At 37.9% G+C, this 26,337-nt stretch overlaps 1 protein-coding gene across 5 annotated transcripts in view; it reads left to right on the top strand.

Moving 5' to 3' along the window:
• Positions 1 to 26,337, top strand: part of UNC80 (unc-80 subunit of NALCN channel complex) — a 218,111-nt gene that overhangs the window by 67,155 nt on the left and 124,619 nt on the right. For all 5 annotated transcript variants that reach the window (XM_088842019.1, XM_055398557.2, XM_088842016.1 and 2 more), the window contains exons 21-22: positions 3,610 to 3,706; positions 11,308 to 11,480. In XM_088842019.1, coding sequence (XP_088698145.1) covers positions 3,610 to 3,706; positions 11,308 to 11,480 — 270 coding nt within the window. The remainder of the gene's footprint in view (positions 1 to 3,609; positions 3,707 to 11,307; positions 11,481 to 26,337) is intronic.

Here is a 26,337-nt window from a genome sequence, read left to right as displayed (position 1 = left end):
AAATTTGAGTTTGGACCTTAGTAGAATTAAACTCTAAGAATATCTCAATTGTTTACTAAACTATTTTCACTTTGCCCAATTATTTTACTGTCAATCTATGACCAAGATTCTCCTTCAAAGTATAGTTGTAAGTGATGTCTTTTTTGGTTCATGGAAAAACTGTACAGACAAGCTACCAGATATGGAAATCGGAAGAAATGAAGTGACCTTTATATTATAAACAAATTATTTTTCAAGATAAATGTTCAGTTCAGTTCAGTCACTCAGTCGTGTCCAACTCTTTGCGACCCCACGAAACCCAGCACGCCAGGCCTCCTTTTCCATCACCAACTGCTGGAGTCCACCCAGACTCTAGTCCATCACCATGTCGGTGATGCCATCTGACCATCTCATCCTCTGTCGTCCCCTTCTCCTCTTGCCCTCAATCATTCCCAGCATCAGGGTCTTTTCAAGTGAGTCAACTCTTCGCATGAAGTGGCCAAAGTAGAGTCTCAGCTTCAACATCAGTCCTTCCAATGCACACCCAGGATTGATCTCCTCTAGAATGGACTGGTTGGATCTCCTTGCAGTCCAAGGGACTCTCAAGAGTCTTCTCCAGCACCACAGTTCAGAAGCATCAATTCTTTGGTGCTCAGTTTTCTTACAGTCCAACTCTCACATCCAAACATGACCACTGGAAAAACCATAGCCTTGACTAGATGGACCTTTGTTGACAAGGTAATGTCTCTGCTTTTTAATATGCTATCTAGGTTGGTCATAACTTTCCTTCCAGGGAGTAAGCGTCTTTAAATTTCATGGCTGCAATCACCATCTGCAGTGATTTTGGAGCCCCCCAAAATAAAGTCAGCCACTGTTTCCCCATCTATTTGCCATGAAGTGATGGGACCAGATGCCATGATCTTTGTTTTCTGAATGTTGAGCTTGAAGCCAACTTTTTCACTCTCCTGTTTCACTTTCATCAAGAGGCTCTTTAGTTCTTCTTCACTTCTGCCATAAGTGTGATGTCATCTGCATATCTGAGGTTATTGATATTTCGCCCAGCAATCTTGATTCCAGCTTGTGCTTCTTCCAGCCCAGCGTTTCTCATGATATACTCCGCATAGAAGTTAAATAAGCAGGGTGACAATTTACAGCGTTGATGTACTCCTTTTCCTATTTGGAACCAGTCTGTTGTTCCATGTCCAGTTCTAACTGTTGCTTCCTGACCTGCACATAGGTTTCTCAAGAGGCAGGTCAGGTGGTCTGGTATTCCCATCTCTTTCAGAATTTTCCACAGTTTATTGTGATCCACACAGTCAAAGGCTTTGGCATAGTCAATAAAGCAGAAATAGATGTCTTTCTGGAGCTCTCTTGCTTTTTCGATGATCCAGAGGATGTTGACAATTTGATCTCTGGTTCCTCTGCCTTTTGTAAAACCAGCTTGAACATCTGGAATTTCATGGTTCTTGTATTGCTGAAGCCTGGCTTGGAGAATTTTGAGCATGATTTTACTAGCGTGTGAGATGAGTGCAATTTTGCAGTAGATTGACCTTTCTTTGGCATTGCCTTTCTTTGGGATTGGAATGAAAACTGACCTTTTCCAGCCCTGTGGCTACTGCTGAGTTTTCCAAATTTGCTGTCATATTGAGTGCAGCACTTTCACAGCATCATCTTTCAGGATTTGAAATAGCTCAACTGGAATTCCATCACCTCCACTAGATTTGTTCATCGTGATGCTTCCTAAGGACCACTTGACTTCACATTCCAGGATGTCTGGCTCTAGGTGAGTGTGAGTGATCACACCATTGTGATTTTCTGGGTCACGAAGATCTTTTTTGCACAGTTCTTCTATGTATTCTTGCCACCTCCTCTTAATATCTCTGCTTCTGTTAGGTCCCTACCATTTCTGTCCTTTATTGAGCCTATCTTTGCATGAAATGTTCCCTTGGTATCTCTAATTTTCTTGAAGAGATCTCTAGTCTTTCCCATTCTATTGTTTTGCTCTATTTCTTTGCATTGATCGCCTAGGAAAGCTTTCTTATCTCTCCTTGCTAGTGTTTGGAACTCTGCATTCAAATGGGTATATCTTTCCTTTTCTCCTTTGCTTTTTGCTTCTCTCCTTTTCTCAGCTATTTGTAAGGCCTCCTCAGACAGCCATTTTGCATTTTTGCATTTCTTTTTCTTTGGGATGATCTTGATTCCTGTCTCCTGTACAAAGTCATGAACCTCTCTGTCCATAGTTCATCAGGGACTCTGTCTGTCAGATCTAGTCCCTTAAGTCTATTTCTCACTTCCACTGTATAGTCATAAGGGATTTGATTTAGGTCATACCTGGGAAACAGTGGAAACAGTGTCAGACTGTTTTTTTGGGCTCCAAAATCACTGCAGATGCTGGTTATAGCCATGAAATTAAAAGACACTTACTCCTTGGAAGGAAAGTTATGACAAACCTAGAGAGCATATTAAAAAGCAGAGACATTACTTTGCCAACCATGGTCCATCTAGTCAAGGCTATGGTTTTTCCAGTGGTCATGTATGGATGTGAGAGTTGAACTGTGAAGAAAGCTGATCACCAAAGAATTGATGCTTTTGAACTGTGGTGCTGGAGAAGACTCTTGAGAGTCCCTTGGACTGCAAGGAGATCCAACCAGTCCATTCTAAAGGAGATCAGTCCTGAGTGTTCATTGGAAGGACTGATGCCAAAGCTGAAATTCCAATACTTTGGCCACCTCATGCGACGAGTTGACTCACTGGAAAAGACTCTGATGCTGGGAAGGATTGGGGGCAGAAGGAAAAGAGAACAACAGAGAACGAGATGGCTGGATGGTATCACCGACTTGATGGACATGAGTTTGAGTGAACTCAGGTGTTGGTGATGGACAGGGAGGCCTGGCGTGCTGTGATTCATGGGGTCGCAAAGAGTCGGACACGACTGAGCGACTGAACTGAACTGAACTGAATAGTCTAGTGGTTTTCCCCACTTTCTTCAACTTAAGTCTGAATTTGGCAATAAGGAGTTCACGATCTGAGCCACAGTCAGCTCCTGGTCTTGTTTTTGGTGACTGTATAGAGCTTCTCCATCTTTGGCTACAAAGAATATAATCAATCTGATTTCAGTGTTGACCATCTGGTGATGTCCATGTGTAGCATCTTCTCTTGTGTTGTTGGAAGAGGGTGTTTGCTATGACCAGTGTGTTCTCTTGGCAGAATTCTATTAGCCTTTGCCCTGCTTCATTCCGTGCTCCAAGGCCAAATTTGCCTGTTACTCCAGGTGTTTCTTGACCTCCTACTTTTGCATTCCAGTCCCCTGTAATGAAAAGGATATCTTTGGGTGTTAGTTCTAGAAGGTCTTGTAGGTCTCCATAGAACCGTTCAACTTCAGCTTCTTCAGTGTACTGGTCATGGCATAGGCTTGGATCACCATGATCTTGAATGGTTTGCCTTGGAAACAAACAGAGATATTCTGTTCATTCTGATCATTCTGTCATTTTTGAGATTCCTTCCAAGTACTGCATTTCGGACTCTTTTGTTGACTATTAAGGCTACTCCATTTCTTCTAAGGTAAACGTTATTATAAACACAATGTATTTCTTTTGAGTTAAGTTATCTGACTTCTTGTCTTTTTCTTAGGTCAAATTCACCAGTGCTGTGAAGCTTTCTGAAGGTGGGCCAGGGAGTGGAATGGAAAACGGAAGAGACGAAGAGGAAAATTTCTTCAAGCGTCTTGGTAAATGTCTTTTGGCCTAAGAATTACATGCAACTTTCATTGTATGAAATGAATATTTGATTAGATTGAATGATCTATTTTATATTTTCCTTGATTTCTTAATAATTTTTTCTTCATATGTATGTTGCTTGCATTACTCTTCACTAAGTCATGCCTGACTCTTTGTGACCCCATGGACTGCAGCCTGCCAGGCTTCTCTCTCCATAGGATTTTCCAGGCAGAATACTAGAGTGGGTTGCCATGTCCTACTCCAAGGGAGCTTCCCAACCCAGGGATCGAACCTGCATCTCCTGGATCTCCTGCATTGACAGGAGGATTCTTTACCACTGTGCCACCTGGCAAGCCCTACCCTTTATATAGAGATGTATATACATACATCTCTATCTATTAACCATTTGGTTTAACACATATTAGTGGATGTTCTACTGTGTTCCTCATTCCCTAGTGGGCCCTGGATTTACAAAGAATAAGGCACAGGCTTTTCTTCTGCTCTGTCCTTTATTAAAAATTTGAGAGCTTTAAAGAACCTTCAGATATCCTTTATCCACCCACCTATCTACTTAGGAATTCTGCACAGTAAATCCCTGACAGGTGGCCAGCCACCCTCTGAGCACTTCCACTGAGGGGGAGCTTATGACTGTACAAAGCAATCTGTTCCAGAACTAGACAGTTTTCATTGTTAGAAAGACTTTCCTTATATTCTGAAAATACACTTATCCATAAATTTGACTCATTGGTCTAGTTTTGATATCTCTAGCCGCCCCCCCTCCACACACACTCATACACTTATTCATATACACATTGCTAGTTTCACCTATTATCTATTTCATGTTCTCTCTTTTGATCTTACTTATGCTGGTTAAATATTGTTGATTCCTTTTGTTTTCCTTACAAAGAAGTGTCTCTAGATCTATCACCATCCAGATACTATTTTACTATGTATCATAATTAGATGATATGCTTTACAAAATGGGGTGCTGCAGATGGAATGTAATACACTGTATTTGACTTTAATCAGTGTAATAGATAGTGTAATTGTTAAGCTTCAGGGGTATAGCTAGTAGATGAACACAATTTAAGACTGCATTGTCTGTTTCCACATCACAGAGTTGGTTTTGGTTTGTGTCGAATTTGGGATTAGCCTTTGCCAGTTGTCCTTTACTTGAATGAATATCAGATATTATTTTGTGTAGCTATCATTCATTCTTCATCTCAGAATAAATGCTATGTATTGTTTCATTAACATGAAGGGTAGTTAAGTCACTTACCCAGGAAGGAAATTAAGAGATAGGACCCAAAACAAGTTAAATTCTGAATCTTCTGTACAATTGTGCTATAAAAATCCATCAGCAGGGACTTCCCTGGTGGTCCAGTGATTAAGACTCCACTCTCCCAGTGCAGAGGGCATGGGTTTGATCCCTGGTTGGGGAACCAAGATCCTGCATGCTGCAAAAATCCATCAGCAGAAACATACACATTTCCCTATTTTCATCCAAGTTGTTGATATTATTACTAAACAGGAAAATACAAAAAAAAAAAAACCAGTTCCTAGAATATATATATAGTTGATTTTTATTGATTAACAACTTGCAGCTCAGTCTTGCTGAATTGAGCGGGTGCAGCCACGGCTACTTTGTAGCGGGGTCAGGCCCCACCCAGACTAAGGCGGCTACAGTGGATCTTGAACCAACCGTGGGCCTGGGGAGTTTATCTCCAGCTACTGCCAGCTGCAGCTGCGTAAGCGCAGCTCTGGGCTGTTTCGACCATTCTGATCTTACACTGATGACCTCCAGAACAGGGAACTCTTGCCATTCGACCACTCTGCATCCAACATTCCACTCACTCCAGCCCCTACATTAAGGTTTCTCCAAGACCAGATTCAGGCCATCTCTCAAGACCAAGTCAAGACCATTCTTGACAGCCTCGCCTCAACATCAGAAAAAGGAAACCCTGGGCCCTAGAACCATCCTCTGTTCCAGACCCCCAAACCGTCGCCCCTATCCAGCAGGAAGTAGCCAAATAGATACGGCACCCTTTATCCATCCTTTTATGACTTCAGGGTCTGGAATGAAGGAGTCCTCAGGCCTAGAAAAAGAAGATAACTACCTCAAGGGCCCTTGCTGGACCACCTGACTTCAGGGAAAACAAAACTGAACTTTAAGCCCCACCCCAATACTCCAGACAGATTGCATCAGCCTGGAACTTTCCGGCCCCTGCTCAACTGCAAATGCCATCTCAGGTTGAAAACTACAGGTACAAGCCATTGAAGCCAGAATGCTTTCTGATGCTGGTGTTTTACCTGACCCACACCAACTATATCACTCGGCAGTATACAACACGCAAGTGCGTCTAATGAGGCCAGCTATTCTCACATAGCTTGTGGCAGCTATGGATCTGCACTGGCATAGGAGTTGGGTCAGTGGGATGATGCTGGCGGTTTAATTCTCCCGGCTCTATGAAGTTGGTAGTGTAAAATTATAGATGAAGCAGTCGTTCAGGTAGTGAATTAATATTCCATCACATGTGCATAGCCCTACACAAGAAGCCTCATATGTACCTTTTTGGCTATGTAAACTATGGAAAGTCATGTATCTCTTGAGATTTAGTGTCCTCGTGTAACAGTAGAAGTATTCAAATAGAGATTAGGCCATTTGGGGAGGGAGTTAGGATTAGAGACTTACTAAGAATATATGTCAAAATTTGGCACAAAGGGACCATTCTTCAGCATGTTAAATGTTGCTGGTGAATGTAGCACGGTGAGCTGTAAGAAGGAATTTAAAGGACACAATGATGCTAGATTTTTAGAATTTTGCAAGTATTGAAGGTGATGGGAAAGTTTTCATATAGGAAGAAATGTCAGTGTAGCAAAATTAATAGCCCAGTAGGAGCTAGGAATTCTTCCTGTTGATCAGCTCTGAATGTTTGCAAATACCTCATTTTCCAGAAATCTTAAAAGTATTCGCCTAGGATTCACTCTTAATGCTTATTTCAAAACATTGTTTTAGCCTCTGTGTAAACTTCTTTGTTTAATATTACATATTCTGTAAGATCTAGCCTCCTAATGTAGGAAACTCAACAACAACAACAACAAAAAACAACTTGTGGCTACAGTTTTCAGCCAATGATATATTTAATATACTAGTGATCAGCAAGAACTTTCCCACATTATTACAAAAACATCACCAGACTTTACCAAAAATTATCTCATTGATACCTTTATAACTCTGTCAAAAGGAGGAAAGTAATTTAGTTTAACATGATATTTTCTTCACGAAACCAAGTGGTTCCTATGTGGTTTTGTTTTGTTGTGTTGTGTCTTTTTAGTGATCCTCTTTATCTATATTCTATAGAATTTGGCTAGGCATACGTACATCAAGGGGCTTCCCGGGTGATGCTAGTGGGAAAGAACCTGCCTGCCAGTGCAGGAGATGTAAGAGATGTAGGTTCAATCCTTGGATTGGGAAAATTCCCTGGAGGAGGAAATGGCAAGCCACTCCAGTATTCTTGCCTGGAAAATCCCATGGACAGAGGAGCTGGGCAAGCTACAGTCCATAGAGTCATAACAGGTCAGGTCTGTGGTTTCAAGAATCTTCCTATTAATTGGGAACTTTGTCATTTTCAGTCCTCTTGCAATCGTTGCACTCATATTTCGGAGAAGATACATCTAACGTTCAAAGTTGTTAGTATTATAAACAACTTTTTGTGGTGGTAGTTTGAGAAGGAAGTGTGGAACTGAAGTACATTCTCTAAATGTGTGCTGTGTTAGCTGGATGTCATTTGACTAGTACTGTGACTGCATTTTCAGGTCCTTTCTGTGCACTGGAGTGTAATTTGATGGAACTGAGACCTAACCTCAGAGGTTCGGGTCTCTCGCATGTGTTGCCTTCTTAATGAACCTTTTCTGTACTTTCCCATTTGTGAATTTTTCTCTTTAGTAGAAAAGAAGAAAGCACGATTGAGTTATCTTCCTTTTGAGTTATCTCCCTTCACTTCTTCAAGTAATAGGTCAATATTTTTATTCTTACTCTTATTCCAACATGTTATCGTTAGTCTTGCTCATGCACTTTAGTTTCTTCTGGATTTTGTGTTTATCTCACCACTGTTCTTACAGACTTCAGCCATTGTTTCACGTACTCTTTATATTTCATTCACAAATAGAAAAGACCTGATACAAAATATTCATACATCCTGAGTCTAGGGTGAGTTTGTATCAACAGTACCCACAATACAGTATCTACATGTATTCCTAGAAGACAAAATGATAAAAATCTGGAACTGATATCTATCACCCACTTGTAGTTATGAAAAAAAATTTTGCAATTTGCTTCATTTTATTTTTTTAGTATGTTTTAGAACAAATTCCACACATCATATAATTTCACACCTATATAATTCAGCATGATACTAAGATATTTTGAAAGCTGTTGACCAGGAATTGGTAATTATTTTTATACCATGCCATAATTTTTTAGCTTGTGGTAATAAGTCCAATGGAATCTGTTCCCGAAGCTTGAACTGCTTTCAAAGAATGAAAAACAGGTGCTCACCTTTTTCCCGGAGAAGGCGATGGCACCCCACTCCAGTACTCTTTCCTGGAAAATCCCATGGATGGAGGAGCCTGGTAGGCTGCAGTCCATGGGGTCGCTAAGGGTTGGACACGACTGAGTGACTTCACTTTCACTTTTCACTTTCATGCATTTGAGAAGGAAATGGCAACCCACTCCAGTGTTCTTGCCTGGAGAATCCCAGGGACGGGGGAGCCCGGTGGGCTGCCGTCTATGAGATCACACAGAGTCGGACACGACTGAAGTGACTTAGCAGCACCTTTTTCCACTAGTACACGTGATGGCTGACATCCCTATATGTGACACACAATCATGGTAATCCAAGCTCATAACTATAAATACCACCCTTTTATTTACAAAGAATGCAAGTAATTAAAAGAGTAAGTCTAGCTCTGGATTTAATTTTTAAGTGCAAATTTGTGAACGTTAGTATTTATTAACAGGAACAAATTATTCACCATATATCCTGCAACTACCAATTATGACACACTTGCACGTAGGGCATTTTAGTTGAGAGCAACAGCTGTAAGAGCCACTTTTTTGCTGAGGCAGCAAGTGGGAAAGTGGGGCAGTGCTTGGGTGAGATTAAGGTATTTTTTATAGAAGAGGTGAGAAAGCCATTTCCTATAATGGCATCTGTGACTTAGTGAGGATCTGGAGTTGCCAACACTGAAAATGAATGGTATCAGTATACATTAAGCCAAGCACTAAATCAGCCTCCTGGGGGTATATTCTGAAGTTAAAAGTCCTTTTCAAAATCATGGGAAGCAATTTGGGCTTGGTTTTTAAAAGTATACTCAATATTATATAAGAGATTATATATATTACACATAATATAATATACATTATATAAGAGAAACTAAATATTATATGTGTGTATACACACACATATACTAGAAATTATAAAAAAGCTATGAGATATTTAGGTTTTTTAAAAAAAGAATTGTTCAGTTGCTCATTCATGTCTGACTCTTTGTGACCCTGTGGACTGCAGCAGGCCAGGCTTCCCTGTCCTTTGCCATCTCCCACAGTTTGCTCAAATTCATATCCACCGAGTCAGTGATGCCATCCAACCATCTCATTCTCTGTCACCACTTCTCCTCGTTCCTTCAATCGTTCCCAGCATTAGAGTCGCTTCCAGTGAGTTGACTCTTTGCATCAGGTGACCAAAGTATTGGAGCTTCAGCATCAGTCCTTCCAATGAATATTCAGGGTTGATTTCCTCTAGGGAAAAGTACCTGGGGTTAAAAAAAAGATGAAAAACAGTGCTTTGTGTTTTCCTTCCTTAATATGTGATCCTTAGACTTCCTGTATTAAAATCATGTGACATGTTTGTTAATATTCATAGCCCCCAGACCTATGGAATCTAAACCTCTACCAATGGAACCTAATATTATGCATTTTAAGGAACTCCAGACAGATTCTCATTCTTATGCAGCTTAACTGGAAAAATAAGTGAAGATCTATCAGTGGTTCCCAAACCTCTGATTACTGTGTGATATCAAGCTGGCTGCGTCCTTATCATCTGTGAAGCTTTACAAAGCTCACACTCTCATGCTCCTTCCAGAGACACTGTTTCTGAAGTTCTGAATAAGATTTAAAACTTCCCAGATAATTGTGATGCACAGCCAGGTTTGGAAATCTTGGAATTAAATGAGCACCTCCCAAGTCCTTTATAACTTTCATTGTCAACGATTCTTTGCATTGGCACCAAGATACCAGGATACTGTCTTTGATATAAGTTTTTTGTAACAGATCTGAAATTGCACAGTGATTTTGCATCTTCCATAAAAGCAGAATTTAGCTGTTGATTACAGGAAGAATTATTTTAAATAATCCCCTTAGCAGTGTTGGAGAAGAGACCTGATATCAAAATGATCAAACCCTATATTCCCTGGTGGTGCAGATGGTAAAGAATCTGCCTGCAATGCCAGAGAGCTGGGTTCAACTGGGTTAGAAAGATCCCCTGGAAAAGGGAACGACTACCCACTACAGTATTCTTGCCTGGAGAATTGCATGAACTTAGGAGCCTGGCAGGCCTACAGTCCATGGGGTCACCAAAGAGTTGGACATGGCTGAGTGATAACACTTTGACTTTTATATTTATTTTTTTTTTCTTTTTATTTAGAGAATATTAGTTTCTGTAATCAAACCCATGTAGATAAGACCTTACATGTTTAATACAGCACGTTACCCCTGTACAAATGGAAAAAATTATGTTTAACATTTCTAGACCAATATGGCTATTAATTTCTGTACAATGCCAACCCAACACAGTACAACTGGGATACTTTTTCCAAAGTTGACAGCACAGCTAAACTTTCCAAAAATTCAAGTTATATATATATATATATATATGTATATATATATATAGATTTACTTACTTATATAAAAAGACCAATAACAGTATGTTATACATCAATAGAAGCAACAGCTTTTCCAAGTTCTGCAGTCATCTGAACAAAATTATAGAGACATCCATATTTTTTTATTTTGTAATCTTTAAAATTTATTTTATTGACACATAGTTGATTTACAATGTTGTGTTAATTTCTGCTGTATAGCAAAGTGATTCAGTTATACATATATTTATACATTATCTTTCACATTCTTTTTCATTATGGTTTATCACAGGATACTGAATATAGTTCTCTGTGCTATACAGTAAGACCTTGCTGTTTATCCATTCTATATGTAATAGTTTACATCTGCTAATCCCAAACTCCCAATCCACCCCTCCCTCACCCTCTTCCCCCTTGGCAACCATGAGTCTGTTCTCTATGGGTTGGACCCTATATTTAAATAGTTGTGTAACACCCCATATTTCCCTACGTGGCGTGTCACCAGATTCTTAAATGTAAAGTCAAGACATGTCCAAATCAAGCATTAGCTAGAGAGGAGGGCAGTGTTGTTCAGGAAAATGTTCTCAGGCCAACATTACAGAAAATATATCGTTGAAACTTCAAAGTTCTTTTAAAATTTACAGCCATTACACTCTCTCTCCTTCTTTCTTCCAACATGGGAAAACCCCCACAGGTTGCCACAGTTTCGATGACCATCTGCCTTCCAACCAAGATGGCGGAAAAAGCAAAAACGTGGTGAATCTTGGAGCAATCCGACAAGGCATGAAGCGCTTTCAGTTTCTGTTAAACTGCTGTGAGCCAGGGACAATTCCTGATGCATCAATCTTGGCAGCTGCCTTGGATCTTGTAAGTTGTTGCAAGAATTTTCTTACCCTGTACTCTGTTCCAGTTAATTCTGCTAATGGAGGAAAGCATTAGTCCCTAATCCTAACCCTAACTATGGATTTACGTTTTGGCCTTATTTTCTCCCCTCAGCATTAGTGGGAAAAGGAGGGAAAAGGTGGTGAGGTAAAAGAAGAAAATAAATGAGGAAAATTCTTAGTAAATAAATCCTATATAGCATCATAATTTAAAGTTTATGAATCTTTTAAATATAATACATATATTAAAATATATAAAGTATATTCTATATAGCATCATGATTTAAAGTATTTGAGTCACATTCCAGAACAGTATGAGACTTCCCGGCTTAAAATCTCTCTGACATCTGTTAGCCAAACACTATAAAATGAGATGAAATGTAATAAGAGTAATAATAATATTATGTCTACCTCCTAGGGCTAATGTGAGGATTAAATGAGATACTGGATATAAAGTCTTCATCGCAATGCCTGAAATATGGCAAGTTCTCAATAAAGTAGGCCATTATTATTAATTGTTAGTCATATCTGTCATGTATTTATCCTTTAAACTCTGTCTTGGTTTAATTACCTGTTATTTGAGGGAGAATATGAAGCAAGGATTAGTTGAAAGTACCTTGAACATTGTGTGGCATTATTCACATGTAAGAGATTCAAGAGTATAATATGGATCTTGTTTAGAAAGTATTTTTGTCAGGTAAACGAAGCCCAGATATGAGTTTAGAACTATCTCTCAATTTCCTTTATTTACCTTCTGATTTAATAAATTCTTCATATGCTGTATAAATACTGGGTACAAAATACCAAGTAAATATCAAGAAATAAAAGTATTTTATATTAACATTTTAAAAATAATTAAAGTACACATTTTTACAACAGAAACCCTTTAGCCCATTTTATAACTCATGATCATATAAATACTGGCCACTCATATTTTTGCCTTGGAAAATCATCTAAAGCTTATAATTTATGACATTTTTCTGTGACATTAATAGTTTTTACTGTCATGATATTTAGTGACTGGCAAGGTATGTAGCTTCACATAAGCCTGAAATGCAAATACCACTGTAATCACCCAAAGGTTATTTATATTAAAATTTTCAGTCAGTTTCTCACTCTTGGATATTGGCCTTTGCCAATATTTTTCTTAATTCCGAAGTAGTTAATGTGTATTGATATATGCTATGGTGACTATAAAATGTAGAGAGTCACAGGTCTCCAGGAGAGCTGAGGCAGGTGGCAATCAAAGAAAGAGATGCCTGTCTAAAGCAAGAGAGCTAACAAGGCAGAGAGCCAGTTTCTTGTTATCTAAGTGGGAGAATGGTAACTAGCCTGTCACTCTTTTGAGTCATGCATGGTTTTTCTTAATCACATCTTGATCTATTCTGAAAGGAGAACATTAAAGTAAATTAATGTAACAAATTGATAAAGAAAGGACAATTGAACATTTAGAAAATGAGTAAGTACGTGGTTAGTTCACAAAAAATACTAAAGCCAGTAAAGTGTGCCACATTTTATTTGCACTTCAGAAATGCTCATTAAAATATCCATAAATTCCTGTATTATAACGGTCAGATTTGCAATGATTAGAACGTGCTCACAGAGTATAAAATAGCATGGTGTTGGTAGCAGTGGAAGCAGCAGGATTTGATTAGGGAACAGAAGAAAGTATTGGAATAACAGGGTGACGGTGAGAATGCTGTAAGGGTGAGCAGAGTTCTCAGCCTCTCCTGAGTTGTTAGTAATTTTCGACTGGATCTAGTCACAGAGGAAGAGAAACATATATTTGATATATCAAATATCAAATGGAAAGGATGGTGAAATTTGAAAGCCTGGAAGTCAGTGTGGTTTACACAATACTCATCATATAATAATTGATTAATTAATTCAGCCAATATCTCAAGAAGATTTCCTATGTGCCAGGCATAGTGCAGTAAAGGATAACACAACAGAACTCAACTGGAAAGCATTGCCTGTTTTGCAACTTTCCTTATGAAGATAATATTTGTAAGGTGATCTCTTTTCTAGACTTAGAGTGTACAGCATTCTTATGTTGACAGACTAATGATTAACACTTACTGTGTGCCTACTGTATTTCCAAAAAAAAAAAAAAAATGAAGCTCAGAAAGACCAACTGGCCAGGGCTTGAAGTCAACAAATGATAGAGCTGGATTAGAGCAGACCCTCTATTTTATACAACACCATGTTGACTCTCTCATTAAAAAATTACATGAGATCACCATAGGAACTTTAAAATATGAAAAATAAGAAATTCTATATTTTAAACCTGATAGTTTAAATGTGATTTACTCCCGGGGCGGATTCATGTCAATGTATGGGAAATCCAACCAATATAATATTGTAAAATAATCAGCCTCCAATAAAAAAATAAATAAATAAATAAAAAGTGATGATGACAGAAACTATTTGAACAATTTATTAAATACACAATAGCAATGGTGCATTAGAACTTCATGGGTAATCTGTGCTGTAGAGTTCCAAATGTACTATTGTGTCCATCTTTGTCTCAATTCTGAAGTCACAGATACTTTGGAAAATTTTTAGACAAAAGAACCATCAAGTGTTATTAACATTTACTAATGGTATAAAACAGAAGGAATAAATACTTCCTACATAGAAGGCTTTTAAGAATTATAAGATATGCAGGCATGGAAAAAGCAGGAGGCTTGTCACAAGCAGATTGATATACTTGAAGATTTAATAAATAACCCCAGTCAAGCAAATTAACACTGACTTCTGAATGGAGATTATGTTAATAAGAATATTGATGAATACTTTGATAGTCATCAATACTTTGTCTTGATGCTGGAATTTTATTCCTTCTCATCAGATGTTTCCATACCTATATAATCTCTAACTGCTACAGTGCTTAGAGTTTCCAAGGAGATTTAATTAGTGGCAGAATTCCATAGAACTTTTAAAATTATTTTACATCTTCCAAATAAGATTGTGGCCAGTTAGTTACCAAATCACTAGATTCTCCTTTCTTCCTTTCCTGTTGGACCAATTCTGGTCTGCTTGATCTTCTCAATCTTATTAATCTCATGGTAAGAAATAAAATAAAGGAGATTTGGTGTTTATAAGCAATATCTTCAAGCTTCAAAGTAAAGAAGCATTTTCTGATCATTATAGATATCCAGTGATGAAGTAGATACATTGAGAAGTAATGAGATCTTTGTCATTACACTGGACTCAATGGGGGCGGAAAGTTTACAGGGGGACTTAAGAAATAGGTGGTTAGTGTGAATTTCTTTATTATCTGAGAGTCTTTGATTCTAGGTCTAGGTAAAGGTCAAGGAGTATCCAGAGGTCAGTATCAGTCAAGATTAAAAGGAAACAGGGAAATTACAGGCAGACCTGGTTGGTTGAAGAAAAAAAAACCAACAGATGAGATAGATGATGATGGTGGTGATGGTAACAAGAGGGGACAGGTGATGATGGTGGTGATGGCAGCCGTTGTGGTGGTGGTGGCGATGCTGGTAGTCCATGATGGTCGTGATGACAGTGGTCATGGTGGTAGTGGTAGTGGTGGCAGAGATGAGGGTAAAAGATGACAAAGTAACATTTTCATTATTTATCATAGTTTATAAGGCACCTTCATATTCGCTATTTTATTTGTTGATATAAGAGGAAAGGATTAAGCCAGAAAATGGTCTCCAAATAAGGGCACCCTTAACTTAAATTTCTCAGATACAGAAAAGTGAAGGAACCAAAATAACTGGTGAATGCTGGCAAGAGGACTGAGAGGAAGGAAAGTGTGGATGCATGTCCAGTATGTTTGAAGCAAAGTGGCATTCTGTTTTTACCATCATTTATGCAAGTGTGGCAATGGCAAGCCACTCCAGTACTCTTGCCTAGAAAATCCCATGGATGGAGGAGCCTGGTAGGCTGCAGTCCATGGGGTCGCTAAGGGTTGGACACGACTGAGCGACTTCACTTTCACTTTTCACTTTCACACATTGGAGAAGGAAATGGCAACCCACTCCAGTGTTCTTGCCTGGAGAATCCCAGGGACGGGGGAGCCTGGTGGGCTTCCGTCTAGGGGGTCACACAGAGTCGGACACGACTGACGTGACTCAGCAGCAGCAGCAACATGCAAGTGTGGCAATGGCAGTTGTTCATACCTGTTGATTTGGGGTTAAGTGTCCCTTGAGATTAATGTTCACAAATGTCTTGTATTAAATGTATTATTACATTTTGTATCCTCTGTGTTTGGTTTCACTTAATATCTGACTTCATCTGCTTCCTGGCTTTCAGAAATGCTTCACTTTTAAATATGTTTTACATGTTTTCCAATGCATTTGTGGTTTTAGTGTATAAATATATAGATATAGAAATATGTAAATGTAGATATCTGTCTAGTCAAAGCTATGGTTTTCCACTAGTCATGTATGTATGTGAGAGTTGGACTACAAAGAAAGCTGAACACCAAAGAATTGATGCTTTTGAACTATGGTGTTGGAGAAGACTCTTGAGAGTCCCTTGGACTGCAAGGAGATCCAACCAGTTCATCCTAAAGGAAACCAGTCCTGAATATTCATTGGAAGGACTGATGCTGAAGCTGAAACTCCAATATTTTGGCCACTTGATGTGAAAAACTGACTCATCTGAAAAGACCCTGATGCTGGGAAAGATTGAAGGTGGGAGGAGAAGGGGACAACAGAGGATTAGATGGTTGGATGGTATCACTGACTCAAATGGACATGAGTTTGAGTAAACTCCAGGAGTTGGTGATGGACAGGGAAGCCTGCTGTGCTGCAGCCCATGGGGTCTCAAAGAGTTGGACATGACTTAACGACTGAACTGAACTGAACTGAGATATAGATGTAAATGACATAGATGGATAGATTGATGATAGATACCGATGTCAGATATATATGCAGATACATATGTACATACAGATAGGTATAGATAGGTAGATAGATAGATTTGGATACAGATATAGGTATAGATTCTACCGTTTCATCCTATATGATTTGGGAGAGGAAGGAAAAATGAATATATTCAGTTCATCATCATTTTACAGTCCAGCACTCTCCCATCTCCTTTTTGTTGTTTGCTTTTGTTGGATGTTGCATTCATTTTTTAACTACAACTTAAATGCAATGTTTACCTTCCGTTCCGTTCCGTTCCATCGCTCAGTCGTGTCCGACTCTATGCGACCCCGTGGACTGCAGCCTACCAGGCTTCTCCGTCCGTGGGATTCTCCAGGCAAGAATACTGGAGTGGGTTACCATTTCCTTCTCCAGGGGATCTTCCCGACCCAGGGATCGAACCCGGGTCTTCCACATTGGAGGCAGACGCTTTAACCTCTGAGCCACCAAGGAAGCCCATGTTTACCTTATGATGTAGCTTTTATTTCAGAACAATTTTCATTGTCTCTTTACCTGCATCATAGAATTTCAATGTGATTTTTTCTAGTTTACAATTTTCTTCAGAATTAAAAAGCATTATTAAAAGAAAGAAATACTGGAAATGTCAGTGTTCAAAGTCTTGCCCATCTGAAGGTTTTTGTTTTAAACAATCCTCTTGTCGTTATTACTATGACTATGAAGGGATAACTGGTTCAGTTTTTATTTCAGCACAGCTCTTCCTCACACTGTTTCTCTTCAGTATAAATTTAATAAATGCAACTATGAGACATTTTAAAAGACATGTTTTAGAAAGGATTTGTTTCATCTTTAGGTTGATATAACCTACAAGCACGAAAAATAGAAAAATTATGCAGTTTGAACAAAAGGCACTTTTGTCTGTTTTCTATATATTTCAAGTGAAATTATCTTTCATTTTTTATCCAGACAAGTACATAACATGTACAGACATGGTGATGTCTCATCTACTGGTAATTTACTAGCATGAATAACACACAATAATGTCAATTTGCTTTAGTAACAATTCCATGAATATAAGAGAGCCCATGGGATCATAGTTTTCTCCCTAGTCTGTGGAAAAAGAAAACCTAATTCATGTTAAATTATAATAGCTTCATAAATAGATAACTTTAAGTGGAATGATTATGTAATTTGTATTCTAACTGGGACACTTTTGAGAGTGAAATGGGGTGTTATCAATAATAGTACCAATTAGGCATAAACTAGAACTCTCCTGGGGAAAATGAAACATTAGTCATAATTTCAGGTTCACTGCAACAAATTTAATCCACGTTGGAGTCTACCATCATAAGACTACTTGGTGATCAATGGAAATTACCTTTTTTCAAGGAGTTAGGAATATATGCAGACTGGAAACTATAAAAGCAAAGTAATATTGTGTTTTCTTTTGAATCATAAGGAAAGTTGAAGTAATCCAGTAATAACCAAAGCTAAATGGTCCAATTATTTACTTTATTCTAGTGGTACTCTTATATTGAATTAAAAAAAAAAAACCTGACTATGGAATGTAGCAGTCAGGCACACACACAAAAATGTATGTCATAAATATGTAGCATTTAAATAAAAAATTTTAATGTTATATGTTCATCATATATGTTAAAAAGTAGTGCATTTCAAATTTTTTTAAGTCCCTTGTATTCCTTTTCTAATCACTCACCCCTACTTCCCAGAAGACCTTGCTGTCTCAAACTTTAATTTTCCCTGTGCTTGGCTTTTTTTGCTGCATGAGTTTGTATCCCTAGAGAATATGTCATTTTGTTCTATTTCCTCATGATGTTTTAATAAATACATTTTGATATAATTTATCAAAATTTTCTTTAATGATTTTTTTTCAGTCTTTTTAAAGAAATCCCAAAGTTTTCCTCTAAAATTTTAAAGTTTACATTTCACATTTAGGTCTTTAACTAGAATTTACTGTGTGTATAAAGTGGGATTATTTCCTTTTTTTCTTTTTATTTCACATGAAAAAAAAATCCTAGTGTGATATTTTGACTGATTCATTCTTTATTATCTGATACGCAACACCATCCTAATCATGTGTCCAGTTTCTATACATGCATGGATGTTATTCCGAGTGTTTTTCTATTCCATTCCCTGTGTACTCTGAGTTAATCTACTCTGTCTTAATAGCTCAAACTTTGAACATCACCTAATTATTCTGTGCTCTTCCATGTAAATTTTATAATTAGCTTGTAAATTTCTCTGAAAATTCTTTGATTTATTCTTGGAATTACATTGAGCCTGCAGATAAATTTAGATGTAATTAAAATTCGAATTGAGATTCAGAGTTGAATTGATTATTCAAAAGTTCTATTTCTCTCTGAGTCAGTTTATTTTACTTTTTTCAGTAATTTTTCAGGTTTACCTCAATTTTTATATTTGTTGGATTAAAATTGATAATTTTCTTATTAATATATGTAGCATCTGTTATTATTTTATCTGTTTTTATTCCTAAAATTGTCTCCTTTTTTTCTTGATTAGGCTTGCCAGGTATTCGTCAATTTTGTTAGTCTTTTTAACAATCTTGTTAATTCTCTCTATTGTGTCTTGTTCTCTAATTCATTAATGCCTTATTATTTTTTTTACTGAGGTAGAGTTGATTTGCAATGCTGTGTTAGTTTGTTTCAGGTGTACAACAAAGTGATTCAGTAATACAAATTTTTTAAAGATTATTTTTCCTCATAGGTTATTATAAAATATTGAGTATATCCTGCTCTTATTTTTTATTCTTATTGCTTTGAATTCATTGTATTATTATTTAGTTTATTAGCTGATGGCTTGGTTCAAACTTTTATTTTCTTCTGTTCAAAAACTGAGCATTAGAATTTTAGCATTACTATGACTGATGCTGGGAGGGACTGGGGGCAGGAGGAAAAGGGGACGACAGAGAATGAGATGGCTGGATGGCATCACCGACTCAATGGACATGAGTTTGAGTGAACTCCGGGAGTTGGTGATGGACAGGGAGGCCTGGCGTGCTGTGATTCATGGGGTTGCAAAGAGTCGTACATGACTGAGTGATTGAACTGAACTGAACTTTAATCACATGCCATAAATTTTGATAAGTAGTATGTTTGTTACAATTTATATTTAATCCTTTTAAAATTTGATTATTTTCTTTTCCATGAGTCATTTAAATAGATGTGTGTGCATTTCAATTTATAAATTTCAGAGTTTTGCTAGGTATCCGTTTGTTATTGATTTATAACTTCATTTTCAGATACTGATTCTTTGGAATAAAGTTGCTTTATAAACTAGAGCATTATATAATTTTCATAAATGTTCCATGTGTAGTTAAAAAGAATGTGCATTCTCTAATTGTTGGGTATAACATAGTGGCTTTTCTTTCCTTTTTCTTAATTGAAGTACAGGTGACAATATTATATTAATTTCAGGTGTACAATGTAGTGATTTGGCACTGATATGCGTTATGAATCGATCACCATAAAGCTAGTAAACAACTGACATCATACAATGTTACTATATGTTATTGACTATATTCTCTACCCTGTACATTATATCCCAATGGCTTATTTATTTTATAATTGAAAGCTTGAAACTTTTAATCCTCTTCATCTGTTTCGCCTAAGCCCCATTCCCCACTCAACCCACTACCCATTACTTCTGGCAAGCACCATTTCTCTATGTCTCTTTTCTGTTTTGTTTGTTCATTTTTTTCTTCGTTTTTTAGATTCCAAATATCAGTGAAATCATACAGTATTTGTCTTTTTCTGTCTAACTTATTTCACTTAACATATTCCTTCTAGGTCTATCAGGGTATGGTGTTTCATAGTCAAGTCTTCTAAATCCTTATTTTTTTCTCCTCACAACTTAATCTGAGATGACAAGTCAGTTTACTTGCTCAATCATGTCTGACTCTTTGAGACCCCATGGACTGCAGCACTCCAGACTTCCCTGTCCATCACCAACTCCTGGAGCTTACTCAAACTCATGTCCATAGAGTCAGTGATGCCATCCAACCATCTCATCCTCTGTTGTCCCCTTCTCCTCCTGCCTTCAATCTTTCCCAGCATCAGGGTCTTTTCAAATGAGTCAGTTTTCCTCACCAGGTGGCCAAAGTATTGGAGTTTCAGCATCGGTCCTTTCAATGAATATTCAGGGCTGATTTCCTTTGTGATGGACTGATTGGATCCTCTTGCAGTCCAAGGGACTCTCAAGAGTCTTCTCCAACACCACAGTTCAAAAGCATCAATTCTTTGGTGCTCAGCTTTCTTTATAGTCCAATCTCACATCCATACATGACTACTGGAAAAAAACATAGCTTTGACTAGACAGACCTTGTTGGTGAAGTAATGTCTCTGCTTTCTAATATGCTGTCTAGGTTGGTCAACATTCAGAAAACTAAGATCTTGGCATCTGGTCCCATCACTTCATGGCAAATAGATGGAGAAACAGTGGAAAAGTGACAGACTTTATTTTAGGGGGCTCCAAATATCACTATAGATGGTGACTGCAGCCATAAAATTAAAAAGACACTTGCTCCTTGGAAGAAAAGCTATGACCAACATAGAGAGCATTTTAAAAAGCAGAGACATTACTTTGCCAACAAGGTCTGTCTAGTCAAAGCTATAGTTTTTCCAGTAGTCATGTATGGATGTGAGAGTTGGACTATAAAGAAAGCTGAGCACCGAAGAATTGATGCTTTTGAACTGTGGTGTTGGAAAAGACTCTTGAAAGTCCCTTGGACTGCAAGGAGATCCAACCAGTCCATCTTAAAGGAAATCAGTCCTGAATATTCATTGGAAGGACCAATGCTGAAGCTGAAACTCCAAAACTTTGGCCACCTGATATGAAAAACTGACCTGTTTGAAGAGACCCTGATGCTGGGAAAGATTGAAGGCGGGAGGAGAAGGGGACAACAGAGGATGAGATGGTTGGATGGCATCACTGACTCAATGGACGTGACTTTGAGTAAACTCCGGGAGCTGGTGGTGGACAGGGAGACCTGGTGTGCCGCAGTCCATGGAGTCGCAAAGAGTTGGACATGACTGAGTGACTGAACTGAACTGAACTGAGGTTGGTCATAGCTTTTCTTCTAAGAAACAAGAGTCTTTTAATTTCATGGCTGCCTTCACCATCTGCAGTGATTTTGGAGCCCCCCAAAATATATTCTCTCCTGTTTCCCTCGTTTGCCCATCTGTTTGCCATGAGCTGATGGGACAGGATGCCATGATCTTAGTTTTCTAAATGTTGAGTTTTAAGCCAAGATTTTCAGTCTCCTTTTTCACTTTCTCCAGAGGTTCTTTAGTTCTTCACTTTCTGCCATAAGGGTGGTGTCATCTGCATATCTGAGGTTATTGATCTTTCCCCCAGCAGTCTTGATTCCAGCTTGTGCTTCTTCCAGCCCAGCATTTCTCATGATGTATTCTGCATGTAAGTTAAATAAGCAAGGTGACAATATACGGACTTGACATACTCCTTTCCCGATTTGGAACCAGTCTGTTGTTCCACGTCCACTTCTAACTGTTGTTTCTTGACATGCGTACAGATTTCTCAGGAGGCAGGTCAGGTAGTCTGGTATTCCCTTCTCTTTAAGAGTTTTCCAGTTTATTGTGATCCACACAGTCAAAGGCTTTGGCATAGTCAATAAAGCAGAAATGTTTTTCTGGTATTCTCTTGCTATTTCGATGATCCATTGGATGTTGACAATTTGATCTCTAGTTCCTCTGGCTTTTCTAAATCCAGCTGGAACATCTGGAAGTTCACAGTTCATATACTGTTGAAGCCTGGCTTGGAGAATTTTGAGCATTACTTTACTAGCGTGTGAGACGAGTGCAATTGTGCGGTAGTATGAGCATTCTTTGCAATTGCCTTTCTTTGGGGTTAGAATGAAAGCTGACCTTTTTCCAGTCCTGGGGCCACTGCTGAGTTTTCCAAATTTGCTGACATATTGAGTGCAGCACTTTCACAGCATCATCTTTTAGGATTTGAAATAGCTCAGCTGGAATTCCATCACCTTCACTAGCTTTGTTCATAGTGATGCTTCCTAAGACCCACTTGACTTCACATTCCAGGATGTCTAGCTCTAGGTGAGTGATCACACCATTGTGGTTATCTTGGTCACGAAGATCTTTTTTGTACAGTTCTTCTGTGTATTCTTGCCACCTCTTCTTAATATCTTCTGCTTCTGTTGGGTCCATACCTTTTCTGTCCTTTATTGAGCCAATCTTTGCATGAAATGTTCCCTTGATATCTCTAATTTTCTTGAAGAGATCTCTAGTCTTTCCCATTCTATTGTTTTCCTCTGTTGTTTTCATTGATCACTGAGGAAGGCTTTCTTATCTCTCCTTGCTATTCTTTGGAACTCTGCATTCAAATGGGTATATCTTTCCTTTTCTCCTTTGCCTTCCACTTCTCTTCTCGTCTATTTGTAATGCTTCCTCAGACAGCCATTTTGCATTTCTTTTTCTTGGGGATGGTCTTGATCACTGCCTCCTGTACAATGTCACTAACGTCCATCCATAGTTCTTCAGGCACTCTATCAGATCTAATCCCTTGAATCTATTTGTCACTTCCACTGTATATTGGTATGGGATTTGATGGTAAAGTTATCCATTTACCTTGAAGTTCCAACAATTTTTGTTTTATTGATTTAGAGGAGGCAGATAGTTTAGAAATATAATATGTGTAGAGTCATAAAAATATTATTACTACCTTGTTGTTATTCAGTCACTCAGCTCATCCAACTCTTTGTGACCCCATGGACTGCAGTACACCAGACTTCCCTTTCCTTATCATCTCCTGGAGCTTGTTCACACTCTTGTTGATTGAGTCGATAATGCCGTCCAATCATCTCTTCCTCTGTCGTTCCCTTCTCCCCCTGCCCTCAGTCTCTCCCAGCATCAGGGTCTTTTTACTACCTAGTGACCCAACTTATTTCTAGTATATAAAGATATATTTTTCTTTGATATTAATACAGTTGAAACAGTTTTACTAGGTTAGCATTGTACTTGTATATCTTTTTGTAAATCCTTTCCTTTCAACATTTCTAAATCTTCGTGTTTTAGGTAAATCTCTTGTAGAAAGCAAGTGTTTGAATTTTAAACCATTTTAATGATCTTTATCTGTAGAAAGTTTAGTACATTTGCACAGATTATGTTTACTTATATAGATTCAGTTCTGTCTTCTTCGGACTACTTTCCACATTTTTTCATTATTTCATTGTATGTATGTTCTTGTTTCCATTTCATGCCTTCTTTCGAATTGCGTTGGATTTTTCTTTGCTTTGGTTTACCTTTGGTTTATTCGTTTTCCATTATCAGTTTGAAATTTGTTATATTATATCTATATTTTAAAAATTGCATGCACATTTAACTCAATGCAGTCTAAAATTAATGAATATCTTTCCTCTTCTTTTAAACAATAAAAGACTGTAGAGGGTTTCCATGCCAGTTGTCCAAGATTTAGTTCTCTGTTTTTGTTTTAACATTGACAAAGTAGACTTTATTTTTATTGTTAGGAAAATGATTTTTAAATTTGCCCAAAAACTTAGTATAGTCTTTGCTCACCGTTTCTCCTTGCATCTCAGACATTCCTTTCTAAGATCTATGTCCTTCTTCTATAAGAAACCTTTCAGACATTTCTTTGGTGATGATCAACCGGCAGTAGCTCTCTCAACTGAAGTTTAATCAAAACTACTCCCACCTGGGATACTGGCTTTATAAAGGAGTGTGTGGCCTGACGGTCCACTCCACGTGAACACTGACATTTAATTTGTGGCCCATTGAAAACCCATACTACGGTGTTGCCATAGTCAATAGAAACCCTCGGGGCAAATATTCCTTCACTAGTTCACACCTTCTCCCTACCTTCACTCCAGAATTGAATTTTCTTGTAATTTATACTTTTCAATGGTCTATCATTCGTATCAGAAGCAAAAGCAAAAATAATGAGAAAAAAAATTGGATATTTTATCCAGCGTTTTCAAATGTCTAAACCAGATGTTTGTCTTCACACTTAATCCATCATATTGTCAGAAGTAGGAGTCCTTATTTGGTTTTTAAAACAATTATGCAAGATATTAGCGTGATCTGAGTGTTAAAATGCCAACCCAGCCAAACCGTGTACTCAACTACAATGCCTGCATCTAGCCTGATACTGAATCATTTCAGTTGCCTGCAGCTACTGCAGAAATGCGCAGGGACAGAGATAGCCTGTCAGTTGCTTAATGATCTCGGGCAGAGAATTCAATATAAGCTAAGTAATAAATACTGGCTCACAAGCACGTGCCCTCTAGCAAACAAGGTTCCAGTGTACACAAAGACCCACAATAACTGCTTATTCCCAGTGGTCTTAAATAAATAGGTATCTTACACCAGTGAGAGCTTTACGTTTTATTGTAAGGCAATAAAAATATTATGTAATACCCCAGGGACCAACATAAACTATTGTCTTTAAAACAGTTCCTGCCCTGTACTGTTATGAGTTTCCAGGATCAATCAGGGTTTCTTCTTACATAATAAGTTTAGATATAGTCCTTCAGGGGAAGGAATGTATTGCAATTATAACCTTCAATTAACCATCATATCTTGGTAAGAATATTTTGTATGTCCCCAGGCAAAATAAAGCACAGTTGTTTGAATGAGTATTCTCGTTTTCTGCTTTACCTTCATAAAGGAAACATTCAATATATATAACGATCTTATCAAATGCAGGAAAAAGTGCCAAAAGAAGTTAAGGGAAAATAGCCTGATACTTGAAGTTTTCTAGTTGAAGAATGTTAGAGAAATACTTACTGCATAATGCATGATGTTTTGTAATTTTAAATAGACAGCTCTGTAACCATTGCAGACAACACCTTATATAAAACCAAACCATATGAAATGGATGATATGCTACTATATTTGACCGTCAAACTTAGAAATTCCATGAAGTTCAACCTAACATTTTATCTCACTAGTTCAAATTACTTCTTGCTTGTCTGGGAGCTACGAAGTTATGACATAGTGGAACTGAAGCTGCCCTGTGGCATTATGGAACATAGACTAGAAAGGTGATCTGACAGACATGTTCATCAGAAAAAGTTTAAATCTGCCTATTTTCTTTTTGGACCACCAGCAAAATTCTCTGTGGTATACCAATGGTTTCAGAGTTTGTTTTGATGTTCAGTTTTAACTGTCTCTGAAACTCCATGGTTCTGTTCATCCACGCAGCCTTCTTCTGATTCATTTTTCTCCATTTGTGCTGTTTTTCTCCGTGATGTGAATCCATCCCTACCCATTCTGTCATGTCTCCATTGTTTTGCTGCTTCATCAGATTGCTCCGCGCCATTAAGAGGCAAGCTCCATCAAAAGAGGAAAAACCAACTTTCCTTTATGTCCAGGAAGAATCCTTTGTCTAAGGTATTCCATAACCCTACTCCTCAAATCAATACTTTCTAACTTACACTTTGAAAGGAACTTATAAGGAAAATAATTCCTTATGGCCACACCCACAATATAATGCCTTGACTACTCTTTCACACACAGTGTGAAGTTGGTTCTTGTTGCCAAGGGTCTTCTATGAGGACACACACTTGTGTCCTTAGCTTTATACCACAACAGCACCCTCCATTGTCTGTACAGTAACACACACACTACGTACCACAGAAATTGTTAGTACTCAGTGTCCTCTTGACTATAGGATCCCCAAGTCTGCTTTCACCTACAAGATTCGTGAGGTTTATGATAAGAAGGCAATATTTGAGTTACTCTATGTCATCATCCCTTAATGCAGACAGTGACATTTCCAAAAGTTACTGAGTTTGGCAATTTACATGAATCAAATTTATCAATAATAACTAACCTTCCCTTTTAATGGGAATTATTTTGATAATGGTCTCACTTCTATTTCCCAACTTAAAGTAGGATTTCTTAGGGCCAATAATTGATAATGTCTGGGTTTTTTCATAAGAAGCTTTTGAGAGCAGAG

The sequence above is a fragment of the Moschus berezovskii genome, chromosome 2, assembly GCF_049115385.1.
Source record: "Moschus berezovskii isolate FMDL1 chromosome 2, NW_MosBer_1.0, whole genome shotgun sequence".
Taxonomy (NCBI): Eukaryota; Metazoa; Chordata; class Mammalia; order Artiodactyla; family Moschidae; genus Moschus; species Moschus berezovskii.
The sequence above is the reverse complement of the archived record's forward strand: the minus strand, read 5'-3'. Positions and strand labels throughout refer to the sequence as shown.